At 42.0% G+C, this 12,788-nt stretch overlaps 1 protein-coding gene across 2 annotated transcripts; it reads left to right on the top strand.

Annotated features, from left to right (window-relative positions):
• The first annotated feature begins 2,469 nt into the window (after positions 1-2,469).
• Positions 2,470-11,568, top strand: dync1li1 (dynein, cytoplasmic 1, light intermediate chain 1). 2 transcript variants are annotated; one of them, XM_075449811.1, is made up of 14 exons: positions 2,470-2,675; positions 2,925-2,998; positions 4,233-4,349; positions 4,480-4,710; positions 4,882-5,036; positions 5,270-5,363; positions 5,987-6,122; positions 6,212-6,323; positions 6,481-6,540; positions 6,679-6,723; positions 6,825-6,912; positions 7,010-7,132; positions 9,245-9,292; positions 10,193-10,282. In XM_075449811.1, the coding sequence occupies exons 1-13, from the start codon at positions 2,572-2,574 to the stop codon at positions 9,250-9,252; spliced, it is 1,347 nt and encodes a 448-aa protein (XP_075305926.1). In that variant the 5' UTR covers positions 2,470-2,571; the 3' UTR covers positions 9,253-9,292; positions 10,193-10,282. The 2 variants fall into 2 exon arrangements, with proteins under 2 accessions (XP_075305926.1, XP_075305925.1); XM_075449810.1 differs by lacking the exon at positions 9,245-9,292 and having other exon boundaries at positions 2,474-2,675; positions 10,193-11,568.
• The last annotated feature ends 1,220 nt before the right edge of the window (positions 11,569-12,788 follow it).

The raw sequence follows: 12,788 nt of genomic DNA on the forward strand, positions 1-12,788 counted from the left end.
TTTGCACCATCTAGTGGTGACTAGGGTGAACTGCCTCTTGGAAAACTAATTTTGTGTTTCCCTGCTTTGATTGGCTGCGACGCGCTTCAGTGATTTTATAATAAGCAGTGACCGCACACCTGAGACCACTTGGCAGCGACAGCTCGCGCGTTGTCCCCAGAACATTCACGGATGAGATTAATCCAAAATTGGTTCGAAAACACGTATTTTACGGTACAAGAGGTTTCCAGCTGTACACCTGGCGTTGCACTAACCTGTAGGCTAAAAAACAAAGGCACATGCATTCTCAAAGAAATGCGAATTTGTTTTCATTTTTTAACTGTGCACAACAGCCTCTACACCCCTGTCAAATCCAAATCCTACACGGAATTATAGCTTTATCTCCTTACAGGCTTAGGCTCGGTGCCATTTCATTCACAAATCAAAGCACTGATTTGTGAGGCAGCGTATTTGAGAGGATATTTTGTCTAAAACGGATTTGCGTGTGGTTTTCTGGGAAATTTATTTATACTGACAGTTTTATTTTTAAATAAATATTCTATCATTGCCCATTAGGCCTATATTAGATGCTGTGCCGTCGTGCTGATGAGGTTGATTACTTATTCATTTGCCCCAATTAACACATTGAAGGGAAGAGTGACAATTTTCTTTTTTACCAAGAAAGACATTAAAACTTCCCTTCCCTGGTGTGTTATGTTTGTTCAAATGTGATATTATCTGTAAAAATGCTGTAATGGGTGACTAAGTGAACACTGGACGATGCCAGGTTAAAAATTCCTGCTTTTTTTTTAAACAATTAATTCTATCATTTAGGCTAATAACAATGATGGATTGACGGCCCACTCAGTAAAATATTCCAGAATATAGATAATAAAGCTGGATCATTTGTTTTGTGTAGTGCCACTGAAGTGGAGATTACACGTCATTTTGTCCTTAACTGGTTCAGGTCCTACTTAGAAGGCCGGAGTTATTTTGTTACAATTGGCAGCTATGAATCTGAGCGAGTGGCCATGACTTGTGGAGTCCCCCAGGGGTCAATTCTTGGACCTCTTCTGTTTAACTTGTATATGCTCCCTTTGGGTCAGATATTGCAGAACTTTAACATCAATTATCACAGTTATGCAGACGATACACAACTTTATGTGTCTCTGTCGCCGGACGACTGCAGCCCAGCAGATGTACTGTGTCAGTGTCTGGAGGAAGTAAACACCTGGATGAGAGAGAATTTTCTACAATTAAATGAAGACAAAACTGAGATCATTCTGTTTGGTAGCAAAGAGAAGAGGTTCAGCGTTGGTAAATATCTTGAGACTCGGAACCTTACAATCACTGACCAGGTTCGAAACCTCGGAGTGTTGATAGACTCAGATCTGACTTTCAGCAGCCACATCAAAGCTGTCACCAAGGCAGCTTTTTACCATCTCAGAAACATCAACAGAATTAAAGGTTTCCTCTCCCAAAAAGACCAGGAGAAACTCATCCATGCATTCATCTCCAGTAGACTCGATTACTGTAATGCTCTTTTAACTGGACTTCCCAAAAAGAGCATTAAACATCTGCAGCTCATCCAGAACGCTGCTGCTAGAGTTTTAACCCGGACTAAGAGATCTGAGCACATCACACCAGTTTTAATATCTTTACACTGGCTTCCAGTCAGTTACAGAATAGATTTTAAAAGCCTGCTGATGGTTTACAAATCCCAGAACGGTTTAGGCCCAAAATACATCTGTGATATGTTCAGAGAATATAAATCTAGCAGAGCTCTTAGATCCAAGGACTCAGGTCAGCTGGTCCAGTCCAGAGTCCAGACTAAACATGGAGAAGCAGCATTTAGCTGTTATGCTGCTAACAAGTGGAACAAACTGCCAGTGGAGATTAAACTTTCACCAAATGTAGACATTTTTAAATCCAGGTTAAAGACATTTCTGTTCTCATGTGTCTATGCATGAAATATCTTTTAACTTATCTAGACTGTTGCCTGATTTTAAATTCATTTAAATGATTTTATTTGTTTCTTTGTATATTCTTTTATGTATTTTAATGCTTTTTGCACTCCCTGCTGCAATGCTTTTATTTTATGTAAAGCACTTTGAACTGTTTGTACATGAAATGTGCTATATAAATAAATTTGATTTGATTTTTGATTTGATTTTTCTTCTTTCTTTCTTTCTTTAGAAAAATGATCAAATTCGAGACATTTTCATAGGAAATCAACATTTCCAGGTAAAAGAGTTATATGAATAGAGGATCATTATTTTTGTACAGCAAGTGTTCTAAACGTTTAAAGCTCAATTTCCCTCTACAACGGCGTTTTTTTGTCCCAGATTTTTTTTTTCTAACGGGATGCAGTGGTAGACTACCTCTACAGAACTTGGGACTTGTTGTTTAGTCCAGAGTTGTCACTGTACGGATGAGATCATCGCTTGTCTGTAGTGGAGCTCCAGCTTTGTGCGGGCGGACCACGCCCCGGCCCCGGCGTGATGTGCCGTGCGGTGCGCTCGGGTAGGTTAGCTCACTGCCGCTGCTGCTGCTACATCCGGGCGCCCCGTTAGGTTTACAAGCCCTGCGAAGATGGCGACCGCAGGGAGGAGTGCATTATTATCCTCCACCTCTACTGGACCTAAGAGCACACTGGACAACTCCAACCCAGAAGAGGATGACGGACAGGACTTGTGGTGAGCGATGAGAGATTAAAGTTATTGTGAGTTATTGTGTACAAAGTGTGGGGACGCAGAGAGTCCACGGTGCTGGGATAAGGATGGTTTGACAGCTAGCCTGCTAATGAGGCTAGCTAGCATCAGCACCAGACTGACTGGTGACACAGCGGCTCTAGCTCGCTTTAGCCTCTCTGTGTCAGTCGTTGTCTGTACATGAACGAGCAAGCCTTGTTTGGCTGTGTTGTAACGACTCTGCTCTTTCCGCAGGTCCACCATCCTGAGTGAAGTGTCAACTCATTCAAGATCGAAGCTACCGTCTGGGAAAAATGTCCTGGTCATGGGTGGGTATCTGTGTATGTCTGCAGTCTCCTGGCTAGCCAATGGGCATCGCTAGCTCTGGTAGCCCAGGAGCTGTTGATCATCTCTACATGATGGCTAGACTTAATTCTGCTCGATGGCTAAGCTAGCTGGCTCTGAGCTGATGGGGCTTTTGTGTTCGAGCTTGGTAGCTGGTGCGAGCTGAGAAATAACAGAGACAAGTGTATTTTCCTGAGCGACTACACTGACGCACGTACGCGCACGCACACACACACACACCACCTCATCATCTTGTGAGAGCTGCTTTGAAAGCCTGCAAGTCATTGTAGCATTCAGTGATGCTAATGAAAAATAAGCAGAGGGTCTGTGATTTTTCTTTTGTACGGGGCTTTATGTGAGGGAAGCAGAGTGGGTGCCTCCCTGTCCCGCTGATGTCCACACACGCCAAACACGCTGTCTACACATCCGCCCGGGATAATCCGTCGCCTGCTACCCATTTTAGCTAATCAGCGAGCTGGTTACCTATGTGTGGGGTGGATGTGAGGCCATTTGTTTGTTAAGATGTCCATAACAACATCAGCAGTCTCTGCTTTAATGCACCGAGTCCCCCTGTCGGTTTAAGTCAACATGGCACAGGACAGGAATGGATGCAGCTCCACTTTGTAACACGCAGTACAATAACAGTGTCATGCTGTCAGCGGGGTATATGCAGATCTAACATGATGCCAGCTAATTTACAGTTGCAGCTGTTGATCCCCTATTTCAATGAAATAGATTAGATCTGCAAATCTAACTGGAATATGAAGTCCAAGTTATTTTGAGGATAGATGTAAAATCGAACTGATGTTTTTAAGCAGAGATGTCAAGACATTTCAGAGTCCCCCCCCCCCTTTTTTTTTTTTCAATCATAAGCATATCTTTTGTTACCGTGATGTATTTGGGAACAGAAAACGCTCTGGAAACTGAAGAGACTGATTTTAACAAACTGTGTACCCCTACCAGTGGTGTGACATGCTGGTTGATCTACAGTTTAAACTAAACATGTTTCATGTTCAATAACATAATCTACATTATCATTATTACCTTTGCAGCGTACATGCTTATCCTTTAAAGGCAGGGTGCCACATCTGTCTGTTATATGAAGGATGCCGTAGGTGTAAGGGGGTCAAAGCAATACATGTAACCTGCAAAGGGCATGTTGTGGTTGACTGGCCCCTTTTTTTTCCCTTATGTTATTAACTTTTTCTCTGTGTTTAGGTGAGGTGGGCTCGGGGAAGACCACCTTGGTTGCGAAGCTACAGGGGGTTGAGGAGTACATGAAAGGGCGTGGCCTGGAATACCTCTACTTCAGTGTCCATGATGATGACATTGATGGTAACCAGCAAATGCCCGCAGTTCATCTGTGTTTCTCTTTTTGGAACTAAACGATATTCACCCAGCACTACAACAGCAGTAGATTGTATTGGAGTTTGCTTAAATTGTTTGTGTCTGTGTGTTTATTTAGACCAGACCAGGTGTAATGCGTGGGTGTTGGACGGAGACCTTTACCATAAGGGTCTTCAGGGGGTAGCCGTTCCGGTGGACTCTATCGAAAGCACGTTGCTGCTAATAACGGTTGACATGTCGCGGCCGTGGAACACCCTGGACTCTCTCCAGAAGTGGGCAGCCGTTGCTAGGGAACACATCGACAAACTCCGAGTCGCCCCGGAAAAGCTGCGGGAGCTGGAACACAGAGGTGAGTCATGCAGGCGGCAGTCAGACCTCACAGGCCTCACAGAAGTGCTCTTGGACAAGAACGGTCTTTGTTAAAAAAAATAATAATAATAGAAAATAAACATGAATTGTATGAAATGTCCTCTGCATCTTAGGTACTTTCATGTTTCATCTTTCTTTTTTTTGCTCGCAGTTGTAAAACAGTTCCAGGAGTACACAGAGCCGGGCAGCGGGGAGGACGGCACGCCTCAGAGGAGGAGTGAAGAGGAGGAGGGCGTGCTGCTGCCATTAGGAGACAACACACTTACACACAACCTGGGAATACCAGTGGTGGTGGTCTGCACTAAGGTACACACACACACACACACACACACACTACTGAGCTGTGTGTTTTCGTGATTGACTTTTACCTTAACTCAACTTCACTCCTGTAGCACTTTTCAAGTGCAACCCAGAGCGCTTTAAAAAGCAAAGTACAAACTTATGAAGGCGATAAATTAACTGTGTGTGTGTGTGCGCTGATTTCCCACATCTGTTCACCAATGTCACCTGACTTCTGACACCTGCTCATCTGTCCTCAGTGTGACGCTATCAGCACACTGGAGAAGGAGCATGACTACAGAGACGAACACCTGGACTTCATCCAGTCCCACATCAGACGTTTCTGTCTGCAGTGTATCCTTGAACCGACACGTCGTGTCCTGGACACCGGTGCCGAGCTCAACCTGGCACACACACACAAACAAACGCAGAACACATCACATGGCACATACGCAAGCTCTTAATAGGTCTGCTGATGAATATGATTGAATGTGTCATTTTACGATCATTTTCGGACATTTCTGTCACATTGTTGCACGTCCTCTTCGAACATGCGGCCGTTTACTGAGGAATGACGGCAGCACAACTGAGGGACTGGCAAGTGCAAGTTTTTTGCTCTAAAGACAAAGGCAGCAAAAATGGGTTGACTGCAATATTGGTAGTTTGGCCACTTAAAGTTATTGACCTGTTGCTCTTCAGCGGAGCAAGTTTTATAAATAGATTATCCGGCACTGCATCAAGTTGTTTGCTTTTCAGGAGCAGTTTCTCCGGTCAATACTCAATATTGACACTTTTCAGGTTTATTGTGTTTGAAATGAGCAAAGCTATGTGCTGGTAGCAGATACTTCAAGCTAGAATCGGTTCAACTGTAGCTCCACTGCTATTAAAAAAAGAAAAGCTTGTGTTTGCCACCGTAGTGTTGGTCTTCTGTGATCTAAAATTGTGGTGTTGGAAAATATCCTTGACAGCCAGGTCAGATGGCGCATCTCTGCTTTACACATCAGTGAAGGAGATGAAGAACCTGGACATCCTCTACAAATATCTGGTCCACAGACTCTACGGCTTTCCCTTCCACTGCCCTGCTCAAGTGGTGGAAAGAGACGCTGTCTTCATGTAAGCCTGGTAGAGTTTGCATCCTGGATCTCCGAGGAACGATAGGCCCATCCCTATTTTTGTTTGTAACCCTCTCTTTCCTGTCGTAGTCCATCAGGCTGGGACAATGAGAAAAAGATCGCCATACTTCATGAGAACTTCCAGACAGTAAAAGCCGACGACAGCTATGAGGACGTAATAGTCAAACCTCCAGTCAGAAAGGTAAAATACTCCCAACGAGCTTCTCTTTCCAGGCAAATTTATTGAACTAATATCCCTGCAGGGATTTTGAAGGTGTCATCCTGTCCAATAGATATATTGGCTGCAAAGAAAATATGAAAGCAAACTCTGTTTTTTTCTTCTTCTTTCCTCTCATCAGTTTGTTCATGAAAAAGAGATTCAGGCAGAAGATGACCAAGTGTTTCTGGTAAAACTGCAGGTCAGAAAATATTTCAGTTGTATTAATCCCAGTTGGTGTGCTGCTTGGGGGTACACAAATTAAATCTGGCTCAAGGGTCTTGATATGGTAATTAGGTACTAATTGGACTGAGTGTGCATATTGTGCTCTAATTTGCAGTCGCTGCTTGCCAAACAGCCCACTGTGACAGCAGGACGGCCAGTGGTGAGTGCTCCTTTTATTTCCCCCTTTGGTTTTGGCTCATAAGATGAAGAAAGCCTCCCTCCAGAGTCCATATGTGTGAAAGAAGCTGTTGTTGTTTATAGGACACCGCTAGCAGGGCACCCACGGGCTCCCCAAGGACAAGTAATCGCTCTGCAGCGGCCAACGTAGCAAATGCCATGCCACAGTCTGGTACATGCACAGCCACCTCTGTTTTTTTTGCTGTGTCAGTGCATTACTGTTTCCATGTTATTTTTATTTTTTTAACTCTTGTCACATAATCCTTCAGGTCAGACCAGTGAGGGTGTGTTGGCCAACTTCTTCAACAGTCTACTGACAAAAAAGGCGGGGACAGGAGGGCCCGGGACACCCGGTGGGGGTAACAATACTCCTGGAACTGTACGGAAGTCAGGTGAGAAGGTGCCCTTTGTTGTAAGCTGCACTCTGGCTTGTCTGACTGGAAAAATCTCTCTATCTGTCTATCTCTGTCAAGGTCCGTTTTTTGCCATCTGTCATGTTATCCCTACTTGTTCTCAACTCCAGACATGAATATTACCCTTAATAACGATAATCATTACATCCTGTGGGTCCTTCCTTGGGACCACGCAGTCATCTCTATCACCTTTATGCCATTTTTGTAGCTCTGTAAGACGTTTATTTATTTATTTATTTATTTATTTTTACCTCATTAACCACATTCAGTCTTTTGTTATTTTAACACCATTCATAATGTGTGTATGTGTATATGCTAGTCAGAGGATGCTGGCCACGTTAAGGTGTGTGAGAGCAAGATATTTCTCATCCGTCATTGCTTGGGTTTGACCTCTTTTCTTTTGACCCCTCCTCCAACACTCCCCTCCCCGAACCTCCATCTTTCTCCAGCATCCAAGAAGGAACCATTTTGGAATCAAACCTCTTGAAACACTCATTTATTTCTCTTAGAAACACTCACAGACTGGGCCGCAGGCTTTATGTTATATCCCAATCCATTATGGTGGTCATAGGTCTGTCTAACCTGAGAACTTACCTGAGTTCAGGAGATGATCCCATGGCTATTTATTTACTTACTTATTTATTTGTGCCTTTAAATTTGTTTTCAGAGAGGACGTTAGACTTGTTGGCTTAAAACCACAATAATGGGAAACAAGGATGTACAACTGAAATTTGTGATCGAGTGTTCTAGTGAAACATAAAAGTTCCGGCATTCTACTTGCCAATTTGATGAGTTTGGAATGGAATAGATACACCAGTTTCATATCTGTGGCCAAGCCCCACAACCACAGAAGGATTTCCACCTGGAAGACATGGATGACTCCTTAACACATTTGCATCTTCCCCCTTTAAATATCCTATCCTATTTATTCCCATTGTTAATTTTCCACTTTTAATATGTTTGAATGATTTTTCTTCTTTCTTCTTTTTTTTTTTTTTTTTTGCTTTTGCACGTTGCATTGCATTTTGTCATCACTAACATTGTCCCAATTAGTGTACATGATTTTAATAAGGCTGGGTAGTGTGAAAAGTTTCAAGGTATAATATTTCACAGTAATGCAAACATGCAAGCATCTCCTGTGAAACTGCTTAAAGCCAGGAAGATATTTCCATCAGTCGTATCTCATAGATGTCTGTATTACAGTCTATCATATATACCGTAACGTGAGGGCCTCCATAAAAACATTAACTGGTTTCTCCTAAAGCAGTCAGGGCAATTTTTTATCCCAGCGGTATATTTGACGTATTTAACGCAGCAGAACTAATATGCGTATACAGTGGCAAGCAAAGGTTTGGGCATCCCTGTTCAAAGTTTCTGTTCTTATTGGAGAACAGATGGCCTGACCTCCAAAAGGCAGGAAGACACACGGCATTAACATTTTAATAAAGGTGACTTTTTTTTTTTTTTCTGTTTTCATTTCAAACTAACACAACAAAGGAAAAGGGCCCTAAAGAAAAAAGTTTGGGGCACACTGTGTTGGCTCAGTTCTTACTAACAGCCCCTTTGGCAAACATCACAGCACGTGCACATATATTTCTCTTCCCACTCACTGCACAATCATCTCCCTTCTTTCTGACTAGATTGGGAATTCAGCCGTATTGAAAGACAAAGATTAGGACAAAAGCAAACAGATGTCCAGGGCTGACACTGGCTGACTGTAGACGGAGCGCAAACACACACGATGCTTTAATATTACTATAGCGATTCTGTCTAATTAGAAAGTTATTCATTTCTGTCAATATTGTAAAGCCTTATGTCAAACTCAGGCAGCTTGATTTCATTATTATTTTTATTATTATTATTAGAGGAGTGCCAGAAAGTTCTATTATAACTTCATCGGTCCAAAGGACAAACTTTGACATGAGGACTCTGATGTGCAGTACACTGCTACCACAGTCTAATTCACCTTCCACTTTTCTTTGAAAGTTTTCTCAGTCTTCCAAACCTCAGCTTGATCTCCGTTCTCCTTGTTTTGCTTTCTTCTCAAAGCCTTCTCTTGCTTTGTTGGCATCCATTGTTTTTTATTTTCAGAATGCTAGGACTTTAAAGGAGCAGGTGGACGCTGATGGTTGGGACAAGGTATGAGGAGTCGGGGTATTTATACAGTTTTGAAATTTGCTTCGCCTGACCTTTCCTAACGGTAACCGTGAACAAGCCGCAGCCCTAAAAAGCTTGGCTCCATTGTCCAAAGTTTTTTTCCACTCAAATTGTTAAAAACATTAATGATGCACTCCCGTCCGCTCGCTTAAACGCTCACAGTAACAGAAATTCTGAGCATGACAGCTGAAACTTTTGCATGCCACTACAAATAAAATATATTAATCTCCTAAATCCCAAATAAGAATCCAGCATGATTTGTGTTATTACTGTACAATAATGTAAGCCCTTTGTATTAAGGATTTGTTTCAAAGGGGGAAACGAAGGCAAATGGAAATAAAAAGAATTTGGCTTGTGTGATTTACAAAGGGGAAAAGCCGCATATTAATTAAGATGTCCTTCTTTTTTTTTCTTGATTGTTCCACATATTTATGAGACTGCCCCAAAGTATCAGCAAAACACGGTAACATGTAGATGTCTGTTTGCAAAGAACCAACGGAGAGCGTATGGAGATCTATGTTCAGCCCTCTATTCTTCTCAGAGGAAGCCGCTATCATACTGAGCAGCAGAAGTAGTACAGTTGCTCTTCCTTTTGCAAATGAGTTGAGACACAATGAGTGCACTGAAGGCACTGCAGCCTAGTTAAATGTTTGTGTGAGGTTGATGTTCATATTCATTTATTTGAAATGATCGCTGTTTCACCCAGCTCTTATTTTCACCATGTGTACTTGCTTTTGTGTTTATTGCATTGTGGTTTGACCACTCACTGCTGAAAATGTACTTCTGTATTTACCGAGCTGGTTGACCTGCTTTTGTGTTGACTTTTGCTAAAATATAGCACTAATCTGTGTGTCCACGTGTATCCACCAACACCTGCTGCAGGGTCGAAGCTGGGCCTGAGCGACGTCCAGGCAGAGCTGGACCGCATATCCAGCCGGGAGACTGACTCAGACTTGTCCAATGCCAACGACGCCCCTGCCACCGATGGCCAGGACACATGAAGACCAACCAACACATTTCACCCCTGTTCTTCTTCTCTCCCCACCTCAGTTACCATCCACCTCCATTCTTCCCTCCACCTTCATCCTCCATTTCATCATAAAGATGCGGGGGAAACGGAGGGGTGGACGTACAGTTATTCCTCCCCGTCGTCTTTTCACTTTCTTCTCAAGGAGAAGAACTGGCCATTTCCTTCCATATTCCTTCTTCCACACCCTGCACCCGCCCAGCCCCTGTTTTCTTCCTGGCTGTTACACCGAGGACAAGTATTTGTCACCGTTACATGCAAGACTGTCTGTTACGTGAGAGTATAAGGGTTAAGGGGACCTAGTGGGGGTGTGAAGGTTGGGGTGATAAGAAGCAAGAGTTGGGTTCAAGGATGAAAGTGAGGGTGTTTTATCCATCCATTTATTGTGATGGTACAGTTGGTATTTTTACTGTAGGATATGCTGAGTGTGCATGTGGAAGAAATTGCACTTAGGTAATATAGGGATGATTGTGTGTTTGTTTAACGTATGTGAGGCAAGTTCCACTTTGCTGAGGGAAGAGATTGAGGACAAAAAAATGGAAAAAAAAGAATCCTAAACGAACATGCAAACTTGTTGTTTTAAGATGAAGGGAAAAACATAACAGTATTTGAGTGTGCGTGCGCAATTTTGTGTGTATGTGTGTCTGTGTGTAAGATTGTGAACAGCAGAGTGAGAATGTGGCAAATAGGGAATAGTTAGGAAAGTTCTTTCAACCCAGATCCATTTTCTTTTTTCTTTTCTTTTTTTGGCAGTTTGCATTACAGACAAATGATTAAAGAAAAAAAACAAAAACATTTCCAGGCTCATACACTACGAATTGTACAAACGTCTACTACAGCAGCCGCATCTGCTAGACTTACACAACCAAGCCTAATTGAATTATACTGCAAAATCCAACTTGGTACCTGAGTACTAAGGTTCATCATGACAACCTGTCCTGTGATTGGCCAAACAGCCCACTGAGGTAGTGCATTGAACGGGGAGGGTGTTAGAGGGTGGGTGGGTAGCTGAGCTTTACTTGTACAGGAAAAAGCACTAGTAATTAAGTTCCGTAGTTACTCTTAGCAGGGTGGTGGTTAGAAAAGGGGGAGGGGTTCAGAACGTGGGAGAGCCACATCAAGAATGTACAGTCATTATCTCACCGATTGGTCTTGTTATTTCAGAGCTCCGTGTTGGCGTTTGTATAATCAGATCTGTCAATCAGTCAAATAAAAGGTGTATTTATTCGGATTCACATGGCTCCTTTTTTAAAATTTATTATTATTATATTTCTATTATTATAGTTCTTTCGTGAGAGATACTGGGTTTGGGAATGTCCTTGTTGATAAAGAAGGACAATGTTGGTTGTAGCTTCAGGCACAAACGAAAGCAGCTAAAATCCAGCATGACAACCAGATTTTATCGCTAGTAGTAAATACTACTTTGTGCACAAAAGGGTCACGAGTACCTAGAAGAGGAGTATGATTGGGAACACGGTCATCATAAAATGCACACAAAGTTGTTGCTACCTGTGTTTTGACAAGAATTTCCATTTTAATTTTTCTAATTGTATTTGTGCAGCAATGGTAAGGTCCTATTTAGTATTCTAAAAATGTCAACTCAATCAACTTCATGAGCTTAACGATGACATAGTTCACCACAAAATGTAGTCAGTGATTCCTCACCTCACCCGTCATATATAGGCTGTGTGAAAGTTTCATAAGTATGAAGTACATAAGTGGATTGCATTCAGCCCAACTTTTACCAAAAAAAATGTTTCATGCAATTAGTTTTTTGGTTGCTGGCTTTCCTAATTTTCTGATGCCAACCTGCAGATTTAGATATTAATTCGATCGTGTTTTATATGTACCATATTGTTACTCCAAAGTCTTGATGTAAACAGCACAAATGCACAAAATCTGGAGCGAGACTTTAAAAGCAGCCAAAAGAATTGTAACCACCCAATGCAAGGTTAATTTGAGCAATGTGAAAAAAGAAGATACTGATTTCCATGGGCTTTGGCTGCATGTTATGTCTCATAAATCATATTTACTTCTTATAGACATATTTTTATTGCCATTTTTCACTTAATAAGAGGTATTGTTCCTGCTCATATATATTTTTTGCATTTCCTGCAGTGTCAACAACGTGCTACTCAATGACACTTTGGACTTTGACCGTTTCCGGCCTGTAGCATGTGTCACACACATGGACGAGCACTTCTGTATGCAGGATAATTGCCGTTTTGGTTATGTTTATTTTAACTCAATAATTGTTTTCCTTTATTCAATAATGGGTCCAGTGGAGCTTTCTAGTTATGTACTTACTTTTCTTGTACGTTGAAAATTAGATTTAATGTTGAAAACGGCTTTGACCACAGACATGTGAATTTGAATAACATTGCAGCTGGACTACAAATGATTCCTTTAAACCACGTGCATTAATAAGAAAATTATCCCTATTTCGGAATT

Source organism: Odontesthes bonariensis, chromosome 18, assembly GCF_027942865.1.
Source record: "Odontesthes bonariensis isolate fOdoBon6 chromosome 18, fOdoBon6.hap1, whole genome shotgun sequence".
NCBI classification, from domain to species: domain Eukaryota; kingdom Metazoa; phylum Chordata; class Actinopteri; order Atheriniformes; family Atherinopsidae; genus Odontesthes; species Odontesthes bonariensis.

Excerpts from the sequence above, each read along its gene's own strand:
- dync1li1 (XM_075449810.1), top strand. The coding sequence starts at position 2,572 with ATGGCGACCGCAGGGAGGAGTGCATTATTATCCTCCACCTCTACTGGA. Across the intron at positions 2,676-2,924 it reads GATGACGGACAGGACTTGTG|GTCCACCATCCTGAGTGAAG; the intron begins GTGAGCGATGAG and ends CTCTTTCCGCAG. Across the intron at positions 2,999-4,232 it reads GAAAAATGTCCTGGTCATGG|GTGAGGTGGGCTCGGGGAAG; the intron begins GTGGGTATCTGT and ends CTCTGTGTTTAG.